This window comes from Blennius ocellaris (genome assembly GCF_963422515.1).
Source record: "Blennius ocellaris genome assembly, chromosome: 14".
Classification (NCBI taxonomy): Eukaryota; Metazoa; Chordata; class Actinopteri; order Blenniiformes; family Blenniidae; genus Blennius; species Blennius ocellaris.
Window position 1 is genome coordinate 8972626 of NC_137663.1, and position 27166 is coordinate 8999791.

The following is a 27166-nucleotide window of genomic DNA, read 5'->3' on the forward strand; positions in this document are numbered from 1 at the left end:
TCATATACTTATTTTAAGGGGGGGAAAGAGAGTAAATTGCGAATTCTGGATATCCTTCTTCAGAGAAATCTAGAATATGCTAAAATTTTTAAAGTAAAACAGACACATATCTAGAGCTCAGTAGAGGCATGGCTCACTATGTTGTTGAATAAGGGCATATAAGGTCTTCATAAGCACTACAAACATGGCACGGAGTTCAACAAGAAAAATCTGCCCTTTTCAGTTTGTTTGTGTAATTTGTCACATTGTAAACAGCCAATTATGCTTCCGCTGAAAGAGATAAGCTGCATTTTGAGGTTTTTAGCATGATATGCAGTGCTTATGATGACATTATGCACTCCTATCCAAGTCATATTTGCAGAAACCTACTTAATAAAAAAAACCATTCGCTGCTCTCCCCACAGCTAATGCAAAGGGACGTAATCTTTTAAGAAAGATGATTTGAACACTGCCCATGAGAGCAGAAACCTATTTCGTGAAGTGGTGCTGACTTATTTGGATGATAAGCCTGTGAATCAACAGATAAGCCTTGATATTTACACTGGGAAAATGCCAGAACAACTGCTTGTAAAAATGGAGGGGGGGGGGGGAGAAAAAAAACTAAACACTTGATAGATGCTAAGCCCCAGTCATGGACATCTAAGATGAGTCTATCTGCAAAAAATAAATAAATAAAATCTGAATGCATTTGCTTTAAAAAAAAAATCTTACCTGTGAGTAAATTTTGCTCTGCAATAATTCAGATAAGAAAAATAAATACATAAATAAAACATTGTGCTTAAAAATTGTCGGGGAAAAAAACCCAAATGTTGCTTCAAAGGCTATTTGCAGGTCTTCATTTATTGTTTCCTCTCTATTCTAGACTCTGTTCAGACAGAAAAAAAAGAGACAAAGCGAAGGAGTTAAGGTGAGTGAAGAAGAGAGGAGGACGGGGCAGCTGCAGTGTGGGCAGGTCTGTAGGGTGAGTAGGGAACGGGAGCGTCTAGAATGAAGCATTATGGGACTGACTGGACGGATTGAAATACTGGTTGACTGACTGGTTGATTGACTGATTGAGATGAGATGTAGACTGACCTGTGTGAGATCGGGGCTGTCGCCCTGATCTATCCCAACTCGCTGTGTCACAAAAAAGGAGGGAGGGGTAGGGGAGGGAGGAGGGAGGCAAAATAAAAAAAAAATAAACCAAATGTAAAAAACATAACAAGGAATAAACCAAAAGACCCAACAGACCACAGATTTAAATGAAATCAAAAAAGAAGGGAAGAGGCATGAGGAGAAGGAAGAGGAGGAAGAGGAGGAGGTGGAGGAGGAGGAGGAGGAGGGAGAAAGAAGAATCAAACCCAAGCATCCATTACTTCATGCAGTGGCTGGAAAGGAAAACAAATAAAGAACAGAGGAAGAGGGGAGACGGGCGCATGCACACACATACAAACACCTATAAAATACATGTACTGTACACACATACACACTTATAAACACACACACACATACACACACACACTGAGATCTGGAGACTGGTTGGAAATGAATGCTGAGCACAGCGACTGATCGGACAGGCAGGGCGGAGAGGGCAGACAACAGGTCACGTGACTGCGACGTAAGAAGACATCCAAAAGGAAGACACACTCAACTAATGTTGACTTTGAACAGAAAGAGAAGGGAGGGACACGGATGACACACAAACAGACAAACACACATTTTGTTAGACAGGTAAAATGAATGGGTCCTTAAAGTCAACGTTAGTCTGCTGTTGTTTAGTTTTGGTTCTTTGGATCAAGCGGCCGCACCCCAAACCTTCTTCCAAATGGGATCGAAACCAAGCAGTGAGAAAGCCCTTGACGACGCTACGCAGCCTACCGAGGATCGAACTGTTTATAGTCGCTGTGAAGCCTGGCAGAGGACGGCAACTGTTAACTGGATAACAGCCATTATGGAGAAACAAAAGAGCTTTCTTTTTTCCTTTTTTTTTTTTTTTCAAGAAAAGGGAGGAAATCAAAGAGCAGAACAGGAGACAGAGATAGTGAAAGAAGAAGAAGAAGAAGAAGAAGAAGAGCTTGCTTGGGCATGCAGTGCAGGCATGTGAACAGGCAGCACGCGGGGCGGGCGGGCGGGGGGGTAAGGGGGGGGTAGGGGGGAGGGTCCCTTAAGTGGAAGCTGTACATGAGTGGCTTTCTGATAGGCTAAGATTCAGCCAATTATGGCTGCATCGGTGTTAAACCCCCCCCATCCCCAGGTCAGGGCAAGAGGTGGACAGAATCGGGAGGACAATCTAGATGCAGAAAGAGACTTGGAGGATTAAGGAACAGACACTCCTGGACGCTGATCTGCGGTTATTGACCGAAAATCAGATCCCCGGGGGGTTTAACAGGAGTCTGGAGCAAATGTCAACAAGTTGGAAGTGGATTTTTTTTTTTTTTTTTCTGCGGCTTGAATTCTTCCGACTGACAGGAGAGAAATGAGACGAGAACATCGAATATATATATTCATGTGGAACCAGAGGGGAGGAAGCCGTTGAGATTCGCTCCAGACACGGTCGTCTACCGGCGCTCTAGCTCTTTGTGCTTCCCCTCCTCCTCCTCCTCTGAGGAGGCGGAGGAGCGTCGGGACAAACAGACGTTACCTCTGCCACTTTGAGAAACTCAGACAGTTTGGTCATCCTGTTGAGGAAGGTCTTGTAGATCTCCAAGGCCTCTTTGCACTGGTTCTTCTTCATGTCAAAGTATTTTTCTGTGTAGGAGATGGGGAATCATGATCACAATGTACTCGTGAAGAATAAAAAAAAAAAAGAAAAAGTTTGCAAACGTGACTATTTATCCTCCGACTCCTGCCTATTTCTCAACTGCAAAGTGTCCCAGGAACGACATAGCATTAGTTAAGGCCAGCCGATCATTTAATGAACAGTGTGAAGAGTCCGAGGGTCTGTTTCTCGGCCCCTTTGCACCTCACCGCCTTAATAATTGATGGATGAAAGGGAGGTGATCATTACAGTCTTTAATTGGACTTTGAGAGACTGTAGAAGGAGAAGAATTGATTTTCTCCAAAGGAAGGATTAAATGGAGTTAAATGGAGTCGCGGTGCCGCGATCTCCACGGCGGGGCGTTCGACGTCGGCCGTGATTTACCCAACATGTTGATGACGCCCTCGTTGTACGCCGCAAACAACCGTATGGAGTCTTTGAACAGCAGCATGAAGGCGGTGTTGATCACTCCGTTGGTCAGCTCGTTGGAGTTGGGCTGCAAAGAGACATATTTGTTTGTTTGCTTTTTAAAAAATTATTTATTTAGTTTTTAATGTTTCGATGTTTGAGTTTTACCTGGAAATCCAGCAGTGCATCCAGCTGGTTCTGGATGACGGGCAGAGTCTTAATCAGCTTGTCTGTGTTCATGGTGCGCATCACGCCGTCGGCACTGAAATCACCACAACAGGGACACACATCAAGGCCGCAGACCTGAGACGAGTCAGTAAATTCTTATTTCACGCTTTGAATACAGAGTATATAAGTTTGAAAAGTGACTTTCCTTCTCCAATAAGCTGTGAAACCAATAATGTCATTATTTTCAGGCTTCCTGCTGTTTAGGCAGATTTTCTTTCTCTTTACTCTGATGGTTTCTATTCTATTATGTGATTGTATTCAGGTTTTGTTTACTTTCTAGCCTTTTTTAAGCTTATTTTATCTCACGAGATGAGTTTTTATTCATTCTCATTCTATTTTATTCTCTAACTTCTAGAAATCGTTATAATGTTACAATTTATCAACGTGTTATGTATATTTTACTTCTCGGGGAACTTTTCTACAAATATTGACATGTTTTTACCTCTTAGAAATATTTGTACATAAATATTTCCCTTTCCCTTTTAACAGTTTGAGTTGAATTGTTATATACAACAGGATTTACTGTTTTACCAGCTTTCACTGTTGGATTTTATCCAACTCTTTCTAGAGATTCTTAGTCTTTCAGTTTAACTTTACTTCATTTTATAACTCGGAATATTTGCACGTGTGTGTGTGTGTGTTTTGTTTGTGTAGGAATATGTTTGTAAATACTTTTCTTTTTAATGTTGTCATTCAATCATTTGTGAAGCACTTTGAGTTGCCTTTTATTGTCAGATTGTTGATTAACTGATGTTTTATTGGTTCTCGCTCCGTTTCCCCTCATCTCTCATTGTCTTTAGTGTTCCTTAATTAAACTTATTTTGCTTGTTTGTTTATCGCTGTTTTATAGGATTTGCCTTGAAACTATATTTAGTGCTGAAATAATTAGTATTTTTTTTTTTTTATAAGAAATGATGTAGCTTCAAGAGATGAGAGACATTCAGAATAAAACAATAACATTTAGTCATTAAGGCACTTTTTCTTCTAATAAAGTTCACAAAATAATAAAAATACATCTAAATTCGTTCTGGTCTTTTGGATGCAAATGTTAACAAACCACTTGATGGAGGTAGAAATGATTGACTGCTACACATTTAACATTTTTTGTCACTGGTGTCCAATCATTAAATCTATTTTTTTCATGTTATAGCACCATCCAGACAGTGAAAGATACTTCGAAGTGCTGCACATGCAAGATTGACAAAATACTAAGATATAAAAATGACACAGGAAAACCATATATACTCCCGTGTTTATGCGTACGTGCTCTCATGAATTTCTACTGCATGCAAATATACAGACATACAAAGTCCCGCAATTATAGTTACTGTGTGGAGACAGTCTGGAGAGAGTGAATAGAAACATTCACACTATAATAGCTACTGCGCAGAAAGAGTAAAAAAAAAAAAATCAATTCACTGTGTATGTGTGTGTGTGTGTGTGTGTGTGTGTGTGTGTGTGTGTGTGTGTGTGTGTGTGTGTGTGTGTGTGTGTGTTTGTGTGTGTGTGTGCGTGTTACCCTCTCTTCATCTTGGTGAAGTCCACCGCTGCTAGTCTATAAGACATGGCTTTTTCATTTAGGTAGCGGCTGTATCGTCTGATGAAGGTCGACATGTTGTATCCTGGAGGGCAGAGAGGAGGCGCTGCAGTTAGAGCCCTGATCCGCTTAGTTTATTTCCCAAATCGGGTTAGGAAGCCATAATACCTCTCATATGAACTGCATTACTTTCATTGTGACTTGACGTGTCAAACTAGGTCTGCGCACTTTATTGCCTTGAGATTTTTCTCTCTCTCTCATTTTTTTTACCTGTTTAATTACTGAGCAGCTTCTTGTGCCAAAAAAAAAAAAAAAGAAGAAACACATTTTTCAGCATCCTTTTTGAATCCTTGGATATAAACTGTGAATAGCGGCTTATTGATGGTATTACAGATCCAGGGAGAGTCCCGACGTGAAGTCATTTTGTGAGATGTACAGCACTGCTGAGTCCACAAACAGCCAAATAGCATTAAATTACCTTGTAGTGCAGCCTTATCGAGAAAGTTGTTGAGGTTGAAGAGTGTGTTTCTGGAGGCAAGATACTGCATCAATCTCTGAGGAGGGGAAAAAAAATAAAATAGAAGGAAAAAGTTAGCGTTATCTTTTTCTGACAATATGGAGTCACGTCCCCGCTGACACGCTCCAAGTCTGTGAGTCGGGCAGTTCGTTTGGAGCTGCAGCTTTGTAAACGGCTTAAAATGACTTTCAAAACCAGTTTTATTCATTGGACTAGCAGCTTACAGTGGCTAATGTTAGAGAGGTTTAACGCCGGCACCTCTTGACTCCTCTGTATTTGCAATCATTTCTCGCAACACTTTTCTTTTCTTTTTTTCCCTTCTTTTTTCCGCCTATCATCTGACAAGGCCGCTGTGATGCAACGTTCCTTTAAATTTAATAAATGGACACTTTGACATCCTTGAAAGCCTCCGCCGCATTCATTATGTGTGTCAAGGACTGGTGTAGGCGGTGTAGGTGGAACAAACCAATACAAATATTTCCACAATAACCAGAACATGCAGGAAAAAAAGCCAAACAAAAAAAAAAAAAAAAATGCCGCTGCTGCGGCGTTGAGAGGAGAGAATTACAAACTGGCGCAGTATTGTAGTGAGATGATGTTTGACTGTCTGTGAGTTCAGTTTTCACAGAGCAGTGTGTCTTGTGGGTTTTGTTTTGTAAAACGGTTCAATTATGTGCTCATAGTGTTGTGGAGCTCTTCTGGTTGTAGAAACACGACACATTTGAAGAATCCAGTGTTTAGTCTGTTGTGAAGAATGCATATTCTCTTCTTTCTCTTCTGTGATTATACATATATTACAGCCAAATGCCAAAGCCAGAGAACGAGATGGTGAAAACATTGTGATATTCTCATTTGGTGGATTATTATGAGCACAAGACGTCCTACATTGGACCTACGGAAACGGACAAAAGGTAGAAAATGCTAGATTACTGATTTTTCCTTAATCATTGCTTATTGTTTCAGGGGTGGTATTTATTCATCAAATTTTTTTTTATCAGAAAATGAACACAATATTAATTTAGGAGAGAAAGCAAGCCTTCAAATAAGGTTTAATATGCGAATAGTGAAAAAATATAAAAATGTAGATTTGTTAAACTCAGAGGTTTCAAACAGCCCAAAGTTGTTGTTTTTTTCCGATTCTTGTTTGAAGATTGTACGTCATGAAGCAAAAAAAAATAGAAGTCAGGTATAATATTAAGAGTAAAGTCCAGTAGGACTTTTTTTGAAGATTGCAGCTCTAAAACTAAAATGTCCGTATGGATGTCATGGATTGTGTGTAAAGTGTTAAAGAGGATGGATGAATCCAATCGCCGGCTCTTTCCACTGGAAGCTTCCTGGTTAGTTCAAATGAGAATGAATTGCACCTTCAGGGAGCGATTACTTAAAGAACCACATTTAATAAAGTAATGAGCAGTGTTATGAAGGATGCATCTTAAAGTAACACACCCCTACTTCTGGCAGTAAACTGATTACTACTTAGAAATGTAGTCTCAATTACTGCAGTGTGAGTGTCGCCATTACTTAGCGTTGTTGAATGTGAAGACGGTCGCTGCTGCGGAGCTCCTCTGGTACGAAGTCACTGTTCAGTGGAGGAGAAGCTCTTCATCGACTCTGACCATTTTTATTGATACGCGCTATGAAATATGTCTGACTTTGAGAAATACTAACTGTGATTAGCCCCGGCAGCTGTTTTCACTGTCATTTGTTGAATTTCCATTCGTTGGAAAAAAACCCCAGCGGTCGACACAAACACAACGTCGTCGTCGTCTCACATATATAACTTGGCTCATTTTCAACACGTCACTAAAGCCTTCGTTGTCCCGGTGCTTTCAGAGGGTCATCATCCCCGCAGCGACCGGCCCTCCCTTTTCTACTGCGAGGCGCTTATCATTTAACATGTTTGATGTTGCGCTTGTTGCTCCCGCTGGAGCCGAGCCGTTTGTCATGGCAGCCATCGAAATGTCAGCGGGGGAGCTCATCGGTCATCGTCGGACAACGAAGACGAAGCGACTTCAAAGAACCCGACTGTGAAGAGGAATCACTACGACCTGGTGAGAAATATGCACATTCTCTTCCCCCATATATCAATAACTGCATCCGGGCGATTTGAACAGCAACATCAGTGTCTATCTTTCACGTTTGTTTACTGAACAGGACGTTTCTGTCCTTCTGGGGTCTCGGTGGATATTTTGAAAAAGAACATGACATTATAATTTAGTCTTTTTTTTCTGCATGATTGTTTGCATTTATACCTGATAAATCAGAATATATTGATTTGTGAGATGACACATTCTCAACTGATTGAATTAAAGAACCACAGTTTACATATAATTTGAGGTTTAGTGGTTTTGCGCAGAGGAAATGACGCATTCATAAGCGTTCAGAACCAATTTCAGCAAACATGCTTTAACTAGGACGCTGTGTGGTGGGACAGTGGCTATAATTCTCACCGCACTCTGAGAAAATCCCTGGTTTGAGCCCAGGCTTTAGGGAACCTCGTCCAAGGATCTTTGAATTGATTGATTTTTAGTTTTATTCATCGGGATAAGTCAATACTCTTGATAACAATGACGACCTGGCAGAAGGCAAGGCCCTCTGAGGGAAAGCGGGGCTAAAAGAGATAATAGATGAGGAGTTAAGATTTAATGAAGGGTGAATGTGAGTGCGTCTGTCTCTGTGATGGACTGGCGACCTGTCCGGGTCGTTCGCTGCCTTCACACCCACCCTCTGACCCGGACTTGGATAAAAAAAAAAAAAACTTCTTTTTTTTTCTCTCTCCTCCTATTACCGGTAATTAAATGGAGCCCGTTATGCCGTTATGTCGGTGTGACTCGCTGCTCTGAACGACGCAGAGGCCGACATCTTTCATACTCACCTCGTTGCCGTACATCATGAGGTGGTGTGTGGTGATGAGCGCTTTGAAAACCACGATCCAGCTGTTGCTGGCCGTGCGCTCCAGCAGCGTGTCTGCCAGGTGGGGGATGCTGACGTTCAGCTCATTGGTGCAGTGGATCAGGTCTGGGGGGGTGGGGGGGGGGCGAAGAGAAACTGGCATGAGGCAAACGAGTTGAGTAAACTGAACACAAAGGAGGTGATTATTTTAAAAAAAAAAGGCGTGTAGATTTGATTCCTGTGTTTATAAACCACATATTGATCTGACATGCAGACAACACAAAGCTGTCCGAGCACCACAAAAAGTTGAAGTCGTCTTTCTTTTTTGCGATCAATAGTCAAGATTGAGATGTTCTTGCCATTTCAATGGTCTTTCGTAAGATTGTACTTTTTTTTACAGTTCAATTTTAAACACCGGTTGTTGTGACATTGCATGAAAATGGATTCACTACTCCATCGATAAATACATCCTGGCCTTACCAAGTCATGCAGTGCAAGTTACATTGAATAACAGCAGCAGCATTAAAGCGAAGCGCTGATATCTGTCCTCAGAGAGTTCGCCAGAGTTTAGTTATTCTAATTTGATGGAACAAGTGGACAGCCGTCACCAGTGAAGCTGCATTGATCGGTACATCCATTTCACCTGACTCAGTGACAAATCTATGAACGAGCGATCGCTTAAAGATAGACCCTCACACAGACAGAGGAAGAAGAGCCAAGGCTACAGTAATTCTGGGGCGTTCCCCACCTGTTCCACTGAAATGCCGACACGGCGTCAACCCAGAGGACGGACACGGACTTTGCAAGGTCAACTCTCATCCAGAGCACTCAATTAAAAAAGGAACAGATTGTTTCTACAACACGTGTCAAATGAATATAGATGAGAGTTAATGACACTGACTTTGGTTCTGAAGCGGGAGCATCAAACATGCGGCCTGGATGAACCTACATGCAAAGTGTAAAAACCACAAAGATGTCAACTTTGGATAATCAAGGGGACTAACTGCCGTCCCTGATGTGTTTACCGAGGATCACATGGTTTTAGTCAGTGCAGCGGAGTAAACTGTGTTTCATTTCAAATGGAACTCGCTGTTTAAAACGTTCCACGGGGTGCTTTAAATGGAGAAAAAGCCCCAGTAAACTGACACGGGTTCAATTCATCAGTCTTATAAGATAACAAAATGATTCCATGCAGATATAGTGTGATAGCGATCTCAGCGGCAAACACGCGGTGTAACTGGGGCAGAACGTGAAAACAATGCCTTGAATTCTATAGGGATTTTGGCTAAAGATCAAAATGGGAAGTATGTACGGCATCTGTTTAATCTCACAGATTTGCTGACTTTCAGTATAAGGAGGCACAAACATGCTCCTTCTTATGTGCCGTGGTACACAGAGTACATCTTGTACTGCGTGGTCTGCAAATCCATGAATATAAATCCAGCAGCTTCCATAAAGAGCATTTTTAAAGTCCTCGCAGACAAAGATCGGTTGCTTGGCCTGACCTTGGGCATTTTTCACATTAGATTCCTCCATTGAATGAATTACAATGTGCAATGACTTGATGAACGCTCCGTGTTATCTGTTCCGTTAACGTTTATCAGCAATTTCAAGATCTTTTTCTGGGATAAAATCGTCACATTCATATTCCCTTCGCCCTGTAATGCTGTCAAAACTGAGGCTGTGCTGCTAATGTTGGTAATAATCACATGTCATTTAACGAAGGATGACTGGAAGAACGTGTTAAAGACAGAGAAAGTGGATTTAGTCTGGATGGAGGAAATACAGAGCCTCCAGGAAATATTCACACCGGTGCCGATCCCAGGGTGCTATGGGTGAGGGCAGGATGCACCCTGTGACATGAATGACGTTTGGAGGAAACCGGGCAGCGCTCACCACCAGGCCAGTAGCATCCCTACAGTGAAAGCATGGCGAACTGAAGGACTCGGGATAGAAGGAAAGATGAATGCATTAATGTTCAGAGACATCCTGCATGAAAACCTTGAAAGGAGGCTTCGGGACGTCCCTGAGGGTTCCGGCCAGAGGGCGGACTCCCGACGCTTCTCATCCAACCTGATGGAGCCTGAGAAGTCGTGCGAAGAGGAATCGACCAAACTGCCCAAAGATTCATCTTCAAAATGCCAAAGTTTTACTCACTTTGGCCACGTATGTTAAAGAAGTGCACGTCAGCGACAAATACGATACGAGAGGAGGCGATTTGAAAAGGGGCCTGATGCAGTCGTTATCCACGAGTTCCTGAGAGAAAACTTCGAGGGGTTTGGTCTTCTGAAGCAAAGCTCTTGGTCGGCTTCTTCCACCGGATCAGAGGTTATCGGGGTTTATTGCAAAGCTCTCTCATGTCTTCTACTCCCACTAAAATGCGGGACGCCGCACAGTCCCAGACGGTGAAACGTTTAAAGGCACACGATGCGCCAACGTCTCACCGCGGCAGGAGCCCTTGTTCATGTATCCCGGACTTGATGTTATTTTAGAGCCAAACGCCTCCACGGGAGCGGCACAGCCAATAATAAGTGTAACAGTACGAATTGTTGTTTGTCGACTCATCCGGCTTCTGCTGACATGAATTATAATGCAGTCGGGCTGTCAGACTGTCTCTACGCTGCATTAATGTCATGACATTTTGGTCCTTTGCTTTAGGGCCAAATATTAGTCAAAGGTCTGTTTGTTGCCAATATCTCAAAGTGGAACGTAAAACATGGGGAGGATTAAACAATTAAATGATTTCCAAACACAGGCTCTATGAATAGAATGATGTGTTGAGGTTTTCTATATTTATTTTCCCTTGCTGCCTTCATGAAACACCATCCAAGGCCCTCAGAGGTTCGCAAACTGCACCCTTCTGTTAGAAAGCACAGCTCCCAACAGGAATTCATTAATACGTTTTAGCATTTGAAGCATGCACCCATGATGTTTAACTCCAGTTATACAATACTCAGGCTGACAGCAATCATTTGCTGAGAAGCTCTAAAATCCCTCTGTACACTCCCTCTGTCTCGCAGCGCAGACAGAAATGAAGCACTGACGGAATCGCTTCAACATACGAGCCCCAGGAGCTGGTTGAGACCAAAAATAGAGCAAAAAACTATGAATAAACATCTATTCTTCAAAGACAAAGAATTTAAACACCGCTGTGTTTGTGGTCTGAATCAAGAATCAACATACAAAATGATGCACTTTTAACATGCTGCAGACAACCAATTAACCCTTTCCTCAGATTACCTTCTGCCACCCCCATGCACTGAACTGCCACTACTTCAAACTCTAATTAAACTCTTGCTTAGAACTGCAACCTCCGCAGAGCTCCACTTTCAGCTTCACACACCAGCTGAAGACCCTCAGTGACAGATTTCCACTCTACGTCCACATCAGAAAAGGGTTTAATCATCAGCGTATGACAGCGCAGATAGCCTGGGCCATGAGATGAAGTATCGATTGTATGACCGCCAGCTGGGATTATTGATAAGCTGCACGCCAACGTTGCAAATAACGTAGATCAATAAGACAACTAAACTAAGATTCATGTTGTCACTGTGCCTGATTTATATAATTAAATGACACCAGTTTTCTAAAAGGAAGGAATTTAATCCAGGAGCAAAACAGAGTTTTGTAAATGGCAATAAAAACGTTTGATTCAGATTAGATTGGGAATATTCAGGGTGTGTGAGTGCGTTGCAACATAGGGGCTGTTAAAATACCACGATATGTGTGTGTGTGTGTGTGTGTGTGTGAGTACAATCCAATGTTTGCCGGTGCCCATTCATGAGCCGAATGAGGCGTCGCTTTGTCATCTGTTGTATTTTTGTTCAAATGTTGTCCTCTTCCACTTTCCCTCAGCGTTTTATCTCTCACTTAAATCTGGCTGCGGGGCTTAAAGGGTTGTGACAAGAGGAAGCGAAAAGCTGATTTTTCAACATAAACCGTTGATTTAGACGCCGTGCACAACGCGTCACGTTCACAGCCACGGCGTACAAGCGAATGCACGAAGTACTGAATGACGCAGCCGGCTGTGGTTTACAGGCAGAAGGTCATTTCTGGCCTGATTACGAGGCCAATGGTTCATTAAACTGTTTTGTTGAATAATCAACAGTTGTCATTGATTTCACCCACCAGACTAACAAGGTCGGTATGAACTAAAGGCACAGCTAATGGTCTCGGCATCATATTTATGTTCGCCGCATGTACATAAATGGAACACCAGTTCAGGCTTTTTTGTACGTCGCATCTGCTGTTGTGTTGGCGTGATTCCAAACCTGATAGAAAATAAACTATATTAACTCAAATGTCAGACTAAATCCCACCGAGGGAAACATTTTCACAGGTATTTTTACTTTCAGACAGATTTACTGACTCATGGCACAGAACCAAAAGGGTTTTTCTTTCTTTTTTTTTTTTTTTTTTTACCTCGGCTCTATATTCTGTTACCTGCATTGATTTTGCTCCGTTTGCCAGGTTTATTCCTGCTGAGGGCTTTTACAACCGTTTCTATTATCTCCAAACACAAACCAAGTCTGTGTCACTTTTGGGTGGCCCGTTTGCCTGGAAAGTCCAACGGCAAAAGACGAAACGACAGTGTGGGACTCGCACACGGCCATAACAGCTGACTCATGACAATTCCCTTTCTCTTGCATCTTGCATCATTTCCTCACCAAGGTGGAGGGATGAGACCCACTGACCTCCTGATCACAGACAACCTCCAGTCCTATATCCTTCCCTCACCCTGACATGCTCTCTGAATACCAGTGGATTTTGTCTTGGGTGGAGACGAGGGGCCCGCTCAACAGGAAGTGCGTCATGATTTAATTGTAAAAGCTAGCTGGTTGTCTATCGGGACAGCTGCATCTGCATGTACAAAACACTTATTCAACGAAGAGAAAAAAAAACAAAAAAGAAGAAGCCATTCTGGCTTCCTGATGGGGTGAATTGAGCTATGCCAAAAAGGATTGAGCCTTTATTGCACCGATGATCAGAATAAGAGCCAGATCAATTCAAGCAGGAGAATGGACTGACCCATTCTGAGAGAAACTTTGTCCTTGAGAGTGGCGCTATAAACCATTTTATAATCCATGTAACAGATGGAAATCTGTCATGTAAATGCCCCCGCTTCTATTTCGAGGATGTCGGATGCTCTCACCCTTGAGTGAGGTGACATTTACTAGTTTCTGAGAGACTCCCACTCGTCGCCGGTGCTGAAGGTGAACGACCTTCTGCCATTTAATATCTGCAGGGGGTGCAATGTTCTTGTTAAAAAAAAATCTGGGTTTTCAGTCGTGAGAACAATAACACTGATCATAATGGTGCCAGTACTTTATTAGAATTTAAAAAAACATATATATTTTGGCACTTGCATTAGCACTATACATGGAGTCATGAATGGGCCGGATTTTCTTTGGAGCGTCAAAAAGTAATCATGCAGTTTCCCCATCTGTACCATTCAAAATGTAAACATCAGAGCGACGGAGCGGTGATCCAGCTGCAAACCTAAACATACTGTACATATACTGCTAATCAGCATTAGAATCAGATTGATAAGAAGTCAAAGCCGTGGTAATTACCTACTGCTGCATTTCAAGAGTCACAAAAGGGTTGAGGGTTGTTTTGTTTTTTTTTCATCAGAAATTCACTCCTAAAAACTTGCATGTAAACCTTTTGAGACGCCCCCATGAGTGTTTTCTCCTCAGAGCCTTTTGAGGAGAGCAAAGCGATACAGCACTATTTAGATGAGTTATGCCGAAGCGCCTGGTGGCATATCTTGTGAGGGAGCCCAGAATCCCCAGTGTCACCTCTGCTGTGGACATGACTGACTAATCCACTGCCAAACTTGCTGGCTGACTGACGGGGTGCATATCTGGATGGCTGCTCTCGCGCTGCCTGGCTCCTTGCCTTGTTTATTTCTCTCGGACTGATTCATCCACAGTTTCTCTCATCTTGCCATAGTTTGCCCGTCTGTCGGTCCGTCTCGGCTGACCTGCGAGTCTGACTGGCAGCCGTATGGATTGGCCGTGCTCTCTATTGATCATGTCAAGTAATTATGGTGAGGCAGAAAAGCCACCCTGCCTAACAACAGCCTTATAATCACTGGTGAAATCTGCATGTGGAAGAACCCTCCTTCTCACGTGATTGCCACTGATTGCACAGGTAATTAGCAGCATGTGGAGACAGGGTGCCTGTATGTGGATGTGTAAGGGGGGGGGGGGGGGGCATCAGTTTAAACCGCCTCAGTGTAGCACCCACCAGAGGAGCTACAGTAAGCACACTATGACTCTCCTCTCCCTCCTCCCAGCCCCACCTCGGACTGACAGCAGGTGCATTCGTTAATGATAATGCATCAGAGGACGTGACAGTGAACTTGAATGGGAAGAACGCAGAAATAAAGAGGAAATGTTGGTGATGCTGCACAATAACGCACAATCTGTACTGAAGTATCTCCGGGGGATATAGTGCTGCTGCTGCTGCTGCTGCTGCTGCCGCTGCCGCTGCTGCTGATAGTGGCGTTAATAATGAATAGGCCTACACTGTAAAGCGGCTGGTTGCAATATGATTAGCCCATACCAGAGTGGCCTATTTCCCCTGAATGACATGCACAGATAGTGCCTGCTGTTTGCCCCCCCCCCCCCCACCCCCCCCCCCGCGCCTCGTATTAAAATGTACTGCTTGCAGTAATAGTCGGACAACACTGAAAGCGCCCAGTGGTTTGCTTTGCTGCGTAAAACACGTTTTTAATCCAAGGGAATGTAACGGTGCCTTAATTAAAGGGGCTGCAGGATGAGAGGAGCGAGGAAGAGAGAAAGAAAGAGAGAGAGAGAGAGAGAGAGACGTAACAGATGCCTGTTTATACAAGCTGTCCTTTGTGAGGAGAGATGCATACATGCAGGCGATCGACACAGTAAAGCAGTGATGGTATGCTTAACCTACAGTCAAGGTGCTTCTTCTTGGGTCCGCTGACTTCGTGCGTCGTGGCCTTGCAGACGGCTTTGCTGATGGCAGACCCGGTCATGCCTGTGCTGCGCGGCGGCGATCCGGTCCGTCAAAGACTGTCCCGACATGTTCCGGAGGAGGAGGAGGAGGAGGAGGAGGAGGAGGAGGTGGTGGTGGTGGATGAGGAGGAGGCAGGCGGAGTGAGGATGGTCGAGTCCGGGTAGCGTTGGTGGTGGTGGTGGTGGAGGAGGAGGAGGAGGAGGAGGTGGTGGTGGTGGAGGGGGGAACCGGGGAGGACGATCAAAATGTCTTTAGCGGCAGGGAGGAGGGTAGTGACCTCTGCGAGGATCGGCAGGAGGAAGAGGAGGAGGAGGAGGAGGAGGTGAAGGAGGAGGACAGCAGTGAACACCGACGAGGATCCGGTGGGAGAATTCATGCGGCGGCCAAATGCAACGTAAAGTCGGTCACATCCAGAGAAGGCGAGGGATCAGAGCGTCAAAAATGAAAACAGTATCGCAGGCCGGTGTATAATGTATCCCTGAAATAGCGGTGCCGCTGCCAGAGGTGAGGAGCCGGCGGGTGCGTCTGTACGCGCGCTGAATCCCAAATCAATGACCGAAGGACCGCCGGTGATTATGAGGCTGTTAAATCTATGCGGCATCCCCCCCTCCTCCTCTACGACCGGAGACTCATTTTTTTTTCTTTTTTTTTCCAAGACGACGGGAAGCACAGTTGTCCTTTGCACCTTGTTCTTCCTCCTCTTCAGCCGGTTCGTCCGTGAACGTGCGCACTAACACCTCAGTGGTCCTCTCGGCAGCGCGCGCAGGCTGCACCCAGCAGCTCCGCTTTCATACACTGGTTTCTTTTTTTTTCTTTTTTTCTTTTTTTTTTAATCTTCCCACAAAAGGGTGGGTTTCTCTGCTGGGCCAATTCCGATTTTCCTTTTTTTTTTTTTTTTTTCTTTCTTTTTTTTCCCCCTCTCTCGTCCTTTTCTTTTTTTCTTTTTTTTTTTTTTTTGTCAGTCAAACTTGTGTGTAAAATGGCAGTACATGAATCAGGTGACTGAGAAAGGAGGGCGATTGGGCCACTTCTCGGGTCTGGGGAGGGCATCTTAAAGCAGAAGGATGCCCCGGGTTTTCAAAGCGAGGGGAGGAGGCATCAGCTGGTTTGTCACCTTGGTGCATATGGACGACTCAAGCGTGTGATGTAAAAAAAAAAAAAGAAAAAAAAAGAAAACCTCTGATTATCTGCCGTCCAATGAAACGCAGACACACATTCAGAGCCACAATAACAAGAAAAGGGTGTTTGATTAGTGTGATGCTGGTTTCCAGCCACACTGTTACTGTGTCCTATAAAATTACCTCTGACCCTCCATGTTGCAGTCAAGATTTATAGTCCTTTTAATAGGATCAGTGTGTGTGTGTGTGTGTGTGTGTGTGTGTGTGTGTGTGTGTGTGTGTGTGTGTGTGTGTGTGTGTGTGTGTGTGTGTGTGTGTGTGTGTGTGTGTGTGTGTGTGTGTGTGTGTGTGTGTGTGTGTGTGTGTGTGTGTGAACCAGAGGTAGAAAGAGTACAAGAAATGGGTACGACATCGCATAAAGACACACTGAGTACTATTTTAGTCAAATGGCGAGCAAAATATATCGAAGCAAAATAACAATCACAAGAAAAAAATGTTTTTATGTGCTTTTAATAAAATCAGCAAGTTATCCAACTGGACGTTTTTTTTTAAGACCACTAGATGGTGTTTTGAGTCACTGAAATAAGTTATTTAACCAGAAGCATTGAGTATGTACTCCATATGCTCTTGAGTCAATCTGAGCCAGTTTGACAAGGTGATTGGGTTGTTGTTGATTCTCATGACCTTAGTCTTGCTCACTCTAATTAGCAGTTGGAAAAAACAAGTGCAACATGGACTGCAAGGCCTATATACAGGTCTGCATCGCTTTGTAATCAAAAAGCAGTGTTGGCAGAGGAGCGAGATTCTAATCGGGAATAAGCTTAGAACTGAACAAGGGCCTTCAACCACCACACGCTCTGGTTGTGTCAGGAGGGCCATCTGGTGTGAAACCTGATCTGAGATCTGCTGTGGTGAGACACAGGGGGATAGGAACGATAATCAAAAAATAAAACATCATTAAGAAATGGGCACAATCTGGACTCACTGCAAGTTATTATAACAAAGAATAAGAGCCAAAGAGACAAAAATCAAAAAAATCCAGTCAAACCACTGACAGAACAGAGGCATGGCATGTAAATAAATGTCGGCAGGAAGCAGGAATTTTCACTGTTGATAAATAGATGCTAAGGGGGTTCCCTAAACGATTGGTCCAACACCAATATGGCCACTTATGAATATTTACATTAATGTAATCAAATAGTATTGTTGGGCTAAATGGTAAAATAACATTATCTCTACAGCTCTTCTTTCAACCCCTCCACCACTGCCGGGCTCTCAGCTCATTTATTCCTAATAAACTTCAGCAAAAATAAGAAGAGGATGTGATATGATGAAATCATGATGTGATAAGACTCATTATTAACTCACATGCTAATAACTTTCTCTATGCACTCTCTGCTCATGGTGAGTTTGTATGTTGCTTGTTTCCCAGATACTAATCACACAATGCAAAGGTGAAATGATGAGGCTAAATCGCCCGTACAGGTGTAAACGTGAGGGTCCTCGGTCTAGAGGATAGAGTGCATGATTTGTCTCTGCATGTGCTGGTTTCCTGCCACAGTAGGTGCGAGATTGTTTGACCGCCGGCCTCAGTGTGTGTGTTTTTTTTTCTCTCTGTAAAGAAGCAGATCATTAATGGACAGATAGATAGATATAGGACTCCTTCTGGGTCTTTCACCCTGTTAAACAAAGTTAATCATCTACTGAGTAAATGCAACGAGCTGCAGGAATTCCCGGAACTGTACGTAAAAGCTCTATAAAGGAGTGTTAATCACAGTTACAAGAGGTTCACTGGGTTATTTTTAACAGTCAATCCTCCACAATGATCCCATCGCTGAACATTGTTACAGCAGGGATTTCTGTTCCAGCTGTGATACTCAGCACAGATTTCTTTTAATGGTGATTTCACTGTTGTTTTTTTTCTTCTTTGCAGCTTTTTCTGCTCAATATATTTGATTTATGAAATAACCAAAATGTTAAAACTTGTTTAAATCGTCCCATTGAAACACACGTTTCTACTCCTTGGCTTTTACTATTCATATTAAACAACAATTCAGTCAACAGCTGCTTTACGAATATAAAGTACTTCATTTGTTTTGAGTTTAAATGCTTTTTTTTTGTTTGTTTTTTTAATAGTCTACAATGATACAAATCTGCAAAAAGCCAAAGTTGGTGTTGTGTTTTTGAAATGCTAATTAACAGGAGAACTCTAACTAAATGGTTTTCATATATTCAAGGTAAAACGTTTCTCTCTGAGTGACATTCCCATTTATTTATGCACAGATTGCGAATGAGGGTTTGCTGGAGTCAAACATGGAACTATATAAAAAAACATGCTTTTTTTTTTCTTTTCCTTTTTCTCGCATGTCGTCCACTCCACAGAGAATATAGTCACAATCATGTTGCATTACAAGGCCGGGCTTGTACACATCAAAGGGGAGCGAAGTTAAATATAAAGCAGATGCCTAATTTGAAAACATGGAATTTCAAATAACACTTGAGGCAGAGCCGACAAAAGCGGGCAGCGCCATCGCCGGCGTGCAGGAAAGAAAAAAAAAAGAGGAGCACACGCTGCCTCTTTGAAAGGCTAGAAATTGATTTTTAGGGTTTGAGGAAATGCCTCACATCGACAATGGAGCCAGCAGTTTGACAGAGAGTGTGGACTGAATGGGAAGGGTGGGGGGGGGGGGGGGGGAAATCACTTTATATAGGGAGAAATATTCCCTTTTTGAGGATGTTCACAGTGATATTTGAATGGGAATGTGAGTTATTATGAAGAAAAAAATACACACTTATTTAACTAAATGGAAATTAATATGTGACATGATGGGAAGAAGGATCAGCACTGAAGGAAACACACACACACACACACACACACACACACACACACACAAACACACACATTGTTTTTTTTTTTAGCGTTATTTCCAATTACCAGAACCTTCACTCCAGTAAGAGCCGTTAGCTCTGATCAACTCATCGAATGGTGCGTTTAATGGACACATATATCAGCCTCGCTCCCATTATCTGTGTAACATTCTTGTTTATGTCTCACAGAGAAGGAAGCCTGTCTCTCTGTAGTGCGTAAGGATGAGTGTTCTGGTCCATCACTTCATTGGATGATGCAAAAAAAATTTTTTTTTTACAGGCACAGACTCATGTTACAGTGTGGTCGTGTTACTCTGCCCATCAAGTCGTCCACTAAGCAAGATGACTGCTGATAATAAACATTGTGATTCGCCATGCGTTGCAGGCCTCCCCCAGGGGGCGCCACAGAGCTTCAAGAGGCAGTAGTGATGGGGGGGTCAGGGGTCAGCCTTTTCCTGGCAGGATTTTCAACTTTGAAATAAAGTTAAGCAATTATTTATTTGAGTAAAACACACAAATGTGCTGTTTGTGCAAGTGTCGGGACATGAAAATGCTGAAATAAGCTTAAGAGCAAAAACACAAGTGTAATTACAGGAGCAGACTATATATAAAGACACATTAAAAAAAAAACTAACACAGGAAGCTTTTCTTTCCCGACAGGTGTAAACAACCATTATTAGTATTATTATTATTACGTTATAACGTGATGGAGGTGAGAAAATCTGGCATTTAAATATAAACTAGAACTTGGTGGGAAAAGGAAATGTGCAGCATACTATCAGACTGGAATTCCTCCCGGATCACTGATGGAAATCAACTAATAGCTTTTCCCAGAACTCCACCGCTGCACCGTTACACCCAGAGAACGTCCTCATTTAATGCTCAACTGACACACATATATCAACTGAGACCAGCCAGCATCCAACATGTCACTTAAGGTGACGTAAAAGATGCGAGATGCCACATAAATGTTCACACTGCTTCTGTGTTAGTACGTCTTAAGGTCATTTCTATATGATCAGTGCGTCGTCTTATGCTGTTTGTCTAATAAGTGCTGGTGAAGCGCTTGTTTTTAAAGGCATGAAAACATCAACAACAACAAAAAAACATCAATCTGTGTAAACTCTGCAGGGTGCGATTGTCCTGCAAACGAGTCGAATTTAATTTTGACTAGAAAATTGTTGAAAAAAAACAAAACGTTGACAACAATTATTCTAATTTACGGTCTTTTTTAAAACTGATGCACTTGAATATTGATATGAAATTGGATGTTCCCAGTGACAGAGAAGTGCAAATATTGCTGTAAAGATTTACTACTGTGTGGGAAGTCCGACCACGACGCCAAGCGTACCAAAGCGCGTAAGAAGACGTGCACATCTTGCGCTTTGTCCACTATCTGTTGATTTACGACACCATTTTAATCATCCAGTGGCGGGAAAATATTTACTCTCTGTGTTGAAAAGGACGGCGTAAATAATCTTGGCTCGTTGCACCATTTTCAGACTATAAATTGCGACGACCCAACGTGACTTCCTGTATCTGTCCCGACATTCACCGCCGTCGCTACTTTCAACCGCTACGCCAACATACATGTCGTCCACCTACTGAGCATGTGCATAAGAACTATTCACTCCTTTGGTGTGTGGCAACATTTCAGAAAAGTTGTGTTTTCCACTGTTTCCATGGAGACGGGAGTGTTTTCAAGACATTTATATATATATATATATATATAGGCCTAAATGTTTACAAATATTCCTAAAAAATCTCACTTCAGTTTAATATATTTTAAGTTTAAATAATAAAAAGACTTCAGCCTTGTGTGTTTTATGTGCGAGCGCCGCCCAGTTGGACATTCCTCTTCGCTCATCACTGCGAGGAGAAACACAGACATGTTCCTGTACAAACAGTCCCGGGGCGAAGCGTATCTGTCGGCCGTGACGCTCCGGTCCGCTGTGACCTGGTCACCACTTCGCACACGACGAGCAGTTGAGGTGGTCCTTTGTGCCGCCGGCGAATCCGGACAGGACGAGGGAGCCGGGGTCTCGCTCCACCACCGGACACTCCTCGTTGTTCAGGATGTGCTCCACCAGGCAGCGGGCCGCCTCCTCGATGTTGGAGTTTTCCTGAAAAGGCAGATAGATAGATAAATAAAAGGTGAAGTAATTTAGCTGTGTTTGTTTTGAGTCAATCTGTTGGTGGAAAACTGAAAAAAAAAAAAGATATAACCATGAGTGCCAATCAGCTTCACAGAAAAAAAATAATAATTCAGCTTTAAAATTAAACGTTGCAGTGTAAACACAAAACGTTTCTAAAAACCTGACTTGACCCAGTATTTAAATTTGCAGGGAAAAAAAGTGGGTAAAATGCCACTGGATTTTTTTTGTTTTTTTTCCAGTAACTTACTTTAGAGAGTGATGGTTAATTTATTATCTGTACACAACTAGAACTGCTTCCTACAGGTAATTAAAGTGATGCGATACATTAAACTGAACTCAATCTGAGTTAAACTCAACTTAGGCTGACTAAACTTGGTTCAATTTAACTAATCCTGATCCAGCCTGACTTAGCTTAAGTTCACTTAGCTCTTCTCAGTTAAGCCGAACTTAGTTTAACGTGACCGAGCATCACTGGACTTGACTTAATTCAACGTTGTGCTACTTAACACGACTAAAGGTTTGATTTCAGCTTAAAGCAGCCTTCATAAGACGTCAGGACTTTACAGTTCCTTTCATTAAATGTACGGTGGAGTAGAAACAGTAGAAACAGGTTTCTACGTTGTACGTTTACATTGCTGTTTATATTGACGCCTGACAGCAAAAAAGGCCCAAAGCTTCACGTTTGCATAGAAATAGATTTATGGAAATATCACTTCTGTTCTGCTTCTACAGGCACGTTTCCTGCCGTACCTTGGCGGAGGTCTCGAACCAGCCCACGAAGCCGTTCTCCCTGCAGAAGGAGTCCAGTTTGGGCTGCTGGGACGCCAGCTGGTCCGACTTGTTGGCCAGGAGCACGGTGGGAACCGGCCTCCCGTGGTTCAGGGTGACCTGCAAGGAGGGGAGACGAGACGGCGGCGTCAGGCCGCTTTCTTTTTTCCAGGTGAAAACCCGAAGTGCAAAGTCAGTCGGGTGTGTCGTGGAGCCGGGTTGAGCAGCTCAGTGTTCCCACACTCATGCTTTTTTATTTTCCCGGTGTGGAAGCGCAGAGTTTGGCTGTATGTTATTAGCCGTGGAAATGTAAATCAAAGAAAGACAAAAAAAAGGACATTCTTGATTTGTCATTAAAGTTGCAGGATCTAAATTTTAAATATCCAACAGTGGATGTGCTACAATGATCAGACGTGAAACAAACCGTCTTTCTGCTCACTATAGAAACAAATGTATTTCGCGTTTATATTTTTGATTTATTTGTACGTTTTCGGGCAAATGCATTCTAATTTCACTCGGACTCTGGCTAATATATTTGTGCTTGACTTGACCTCTTTAAGCTAAATGTGTATTCTTCACCTCAGACCTGGACGACCTAAACTAAACCCACGCTCTTTAAACAGAAGCCTGAATTATTTACACCTGATAGCTTTAAACAACATCCTGCTGGAACAGAAACACAAAATCTAAAGTCTAAATCAAAGTTTATTCTGTAGTAGTGCTTCATCCAGCGTTGGATTTCAGGGGCTCAAATTTAAGTGGCGCCGCGAAACATGTTTAACTTTAAAATGAGGCTAACGCAGCTTCAAAGTGTTAGTTTTGAGATATTAAATGCAGAAATTATAATCCAGGAGGGGAAACATTTCATTACGTTTTCAGCAGTTTTTGGATCTGATTTTAGGGTTTGTTTGTTTCCAATTTGAACATTTTAGCTTCTTTTTTTTTTAAACCATTATGGCTCCGCTCGGTTGTGTTTTCCTCTCATATATAAGTTCTAATAAAAAATTTTAAACTCTTGTATAATTTTTTCCATTCTTGATATTTGTTTTTATTTTTTTTTTTTTTTGCCAAGAGGCATGGGTTCTTTTAAAAAATGACTGGTGAGTAAATACATTGAAATTCTGACATATTTACATGTAGACTGCTGTTGCCACCACTGACAATTCTAAATGTTGTAAAGGACAGTCCCGTGAGTCAAAGTTTGTACGGCGACCGCCGGCGCGCCGACCTTGGAGTCCAGGTCGTCCTTCCACTTCAGCACGGCGTCGAACGTGGAGGCCCTCGTCACGTCGAACACCACCAGCGCTCCCACCGCCTCCCGGTAGTAGACCCGAGTCATGTTCCCGTAGCGCTCCTGTCCTGGACAGACACACAGACACACCGGTCAAACGCATGAAACCACATCAGCTGTGGTCCATCTGAAAGAAGCACACAAGGGTGTGTGTGTGTGTGTGTGTGTGTGTGTGTGTGTGTGTGTGTGTGTGTGTGTGTGTGTGTGTGTGTGTGTGTGTGTGTGTGTGTGTGTGTGTGTGTGTGTGTGTGTGTGTGTGTTGGTTCTACAGTGGCCACCATCATGTGACTAATATTATGAGCATGGGATCACTGGAGTCACAGTCAAGCACAAGATCTACATTCCTCAAGCAGGCATCAAATGGCAGGGCGAGACACAGGCATCCGGCGGTCGGACACGCGTTAACTGGGAGGAAAGACTGTTTTATTATGTTTTAGTTTTTTGGTTTTTAGATAAAGGGTGTTGATCCTGGTCCTGCTCCACCTTTCTGATGACACATTGGAGTGTGTTGGAGCTAAAACATGTTCAAACTCCTTTTTAATTTAGCCTGTGTTATCCAGCATTGGTTATTAATCTCGTTATTCATTAATATAGCACAAGCCAACGTGTTTGCTGAGGATATTTAAATATTTTAAAGCTTTATGTGACATTTTTGACATAATTATACTCGCCAAAAAGGCACATATTTCACCATTTTCAGCTCAGAAAGGCTCTGAATTAGACACATTTCTTAGATTTCTGGGAAAACATTACAAACCGCTGTCCTGCTATTTCATGCACATTTGTCTCAGACAATGTTTGTAAGTTAAAAGTGTCAATGAGATGAATTAACTGGAAGGAAAATATGCTCATTGACAAACCAGCAGCAGCTCAGATCTTGATAAGAACAACTTCGTCACGGAAGTGTGGACCAATAACAAAACACTTAAGATACTTTATTTCATTGTCGGTCATTCATTTATACTTTTTCACTATTACTGTTACTTTACTGATACTTTGCTACTTTTATCGGTACTTTACTGATACTTTTTCCACTAATACTGGTACTTTACTGATACTTTTTTTCCACTATTAATTGTAATTGACACTTTTCCAGTATTACTTAGTAGTTCATTTCAATTCAGTTCAACTTTATAGAGTACTATTTCTCCAGAATTTGCAACATAAATATTCGCGTTTTCAACTCTTCTCCAGATCTGCTCTATAATCAAGCTGCAGAGCTTATTTCCAGAAGCAGCTTAAGCAGGAACAATGAAGTGTTGTGCGTCTCATCCAGGCTGAGTCCTGGATCACCTGATAAGAAGAGATGAAGTTGGGGTTTTTGTTTGTTTGTTTTTCCCCCCCCCACCGACCTGCGATGTCCCACAGCTGCAGGCGGACCACGGTGTCGGTGTCCCACTGCAGCACCTTCAGGGCGAAGTCCACCCCGATGGTGGCCCGGTAGTGCTGGGAGAAGATCTGGTGCACGTAGCGCTTGATGATGGAGGTCTTGCCCACCCCAAGGTCCCCGATCACCAGCACTTTGAAGAGAAGCTCCTGCTGCATGGCGACAGCTCTGCGAGGCGAGGAAACCTTAAGAAAATTAATTAAAGCAAAAACCAAAAAGAAAAAAAAAACTCAAGGTACTTCAGGATGCAACTCTCATGAAATCCAGGTGTTATTTAAAATAAAATAAAGTTATAATAGAGAAAGAAGTGCGACCCTGCAGACTTCACAACTTCACTTACTCTGGAACTGTGTGTGTGTGTGTGTGTGACCCAAACAGCGACTCCCCCGTGCTGCGTTCAAAGACATCGTGGAAACTCCTAAATCACTCTCAAATCACTGATACAACTCGAATCTACATTTATTGTAATCCTATCCAAGCCAACTTTATATTTTTAGGCTCATCTCGTGACACCACGGTGGAAGAAAGTCCTGCACAAATAATATATAATATGTTATCGTGTCCAGGTCACAAGTTAATATAGAATAGATAAAAGGTACCGGAAGTACAATAAAACAAATGCGGTGAATTAAAATAGATGAAACCATAGGTAATATAGACATTAAAGACATTAAAAGAAAAAAAATTGAAAAAATGTATAGCATATAAAGTCAACAGCCTGTCAAGTCATTCCATAGCACAAAGACATTTTACTATAAAGTTGATTCTATTAGAATTGTTTGCCTAAATTGGTACAATTAAAACGAATTGATTGAATTAAGTTTTCGTCCCTTAACCCTTACAACAATCACCGAATACATGATAAACTAGTGGTGTTTTGCTTTGAAATAGATGTATAACTCAATTTACGCTTCTCATAATCACACAAAGACTTTTGTGTTTTATATTTACTTTCACAGTATTCTCTCTTACATGTTTTTAAAAATGTGCACGTATAGAATCAAAGTAGTAAATCATATATTGCAAGATCAGTCTTGCAAATAACATACAATTTTTGGTTTCACATACAGAGATCGTTTTCATGCTGCTGCACTCCACTGATATACTGCCCGATATAGAGAGTTCCACAGTTTTTTGCAGCATCAACGTTTGTCCAGGATAAACTATAATAATAACAACCACTCCCTGCATATCATGTATAAGAGGCTTATACACTGAGTGCCACTATTTGATTAGGATTGTTCTGGGTCCTCTCTGGGTACTCACCCTCAAAATCGCTTTGTTCCTGCGGTCTTTGAACGCAGCACGCCAGTGCGCCGCTGCGCCCGCATTTACGGTAAAACGGTGCTGATGAGGGAGGAGGATGAGGAGGAGACGCGTGTGATGCTGCTGTTGTGTCCTGCTGCCATTTCATCAGCGGATCATCACGGAAATACAAAGAGTCGTAGCTCGGACCCTCGTCCCCCCCCCCTCTCCTCCCCTCCTCAGACCCCCTCCTCCTCCCCCCCTCTGCTCTTCCTCAGCTCCTCCTCTTCCTCAGCCTCTGGAGGTCTGGGACGCTGCGGGTCCGCTTCACGCTGCGTCTGAGCCACAACACAGCCTCTGCTGGTCCGAGGGCTCGCTTCTAGAAGTCACAGTCAAAGACATGGGGCTTGTTTCTTCTTCCTGCTGCTGAGCTCTTCAACTCCAGGTAATTTCTCACTATTTGGTTTTTGCTTCCCTAATTTGTTTTCTGTCCTGAATCTGAGTGGATCAGACTAACAGAGCAGGGCCTCATAATAAAAGCAAACCACTCTTTATCTGTTGCGGGGTTTTTTGTTTGTTTTTTGTTTTCCTCATGATTGGCACCCGCCTCGTTTCACTTTTTCCCTCATTGCTCATTGTTATCTGGCTCCAAGGCCTCGCTGCTGTACAACAGCCACTCTGCTCTCCACATGGGGGGGTGACTACGCCACTGTTTATTGAGTTGGAGAGGAGTGGCCTCACCCCCCCTTCCCCTCAAATTAGATCACCCAACTGTAAATCACATGGACACTGCTGGGATTGTCCCAGCCGATTAGCCCTCCATCATGATCACTCAGATCACTATTACAATCTGTATTTATGTGTATATATGATTCAGATTTAACCGAGGGAGTGTTTTTGGCTGCTTTTTTAAAGGTTTATATAAAATGACTTTTATTCTCTCGATGTTGATTAGAGTTTCTCTCGTTTGCTGTCGGTTTCTGTTTTCTTGTTGTGCTCCTTGATCGTCGTTGCTCAC

The 27166-nt window shown here is 42.7% G+C and overlaps 2 protein-coding genes across 2 annotated transcripts in view; both read right to left on the reverse strand.

Annotated features, from left to right (window-relative positions):
* Nucleotides 1-15383, reverse strand: part of LOC308139206 (phosphatidylinositol-binding clathrin assembly protein-like) — a gene marked incomplete at both ends in the record, with an annotated part of 28666 nt that extends 13283 nt beyond the window's left edge. Inside the window, 9 exon segments of the mRNA XM_080508552.1 lie at nucleotides 1075-1116; nucleotides 2621-2727; nucleotides 3122-3233; nucleotides 3314-3407; nucleotides 4893-4995; nucleotides 5389-5464; nucleotides 8303-8445; nucleotides 15253-15337; nucleotides 15339-15383. Coding sequence (XP_080364678.1) covers nucleotides 1075-1116; nucleotides 2621-2727; nucleotides 3122-3233; nucleotides 3314-3407; nucleotides 4893-4995; nucleotides 5389-5464; nucleotides 8303-8445; nucleotides 15253-15337; nucleotides 15339-15383 — 807 coding nt within the window.
* Nucleotides 15384-21262: 5879 nt separating this feature from the next.
* On the reverse strand, nucleotides 21263-25061 carry rab38c (RAB38c, member of RAS oncogene family; the record flags this gene model as incomplete). The annotated part of the gene is made up of 4 exons (XM_080508553.1): nucleotides 21263-21424; nucleotides 22208-22345; nucleotides 23454-23584; nucleotides 24869-25061. The coding sequence occupies 4 exons, from the start codon at nucleotides 25059-25061 to the stop codon at nucleotides 21263-21265; spliced, it is 624 nt and encodes a 207-aa protein (XP_080364679.1).
* Between the last annotated feature and the right edge of the window lie 2105 nt (nucleotides 25062-27166).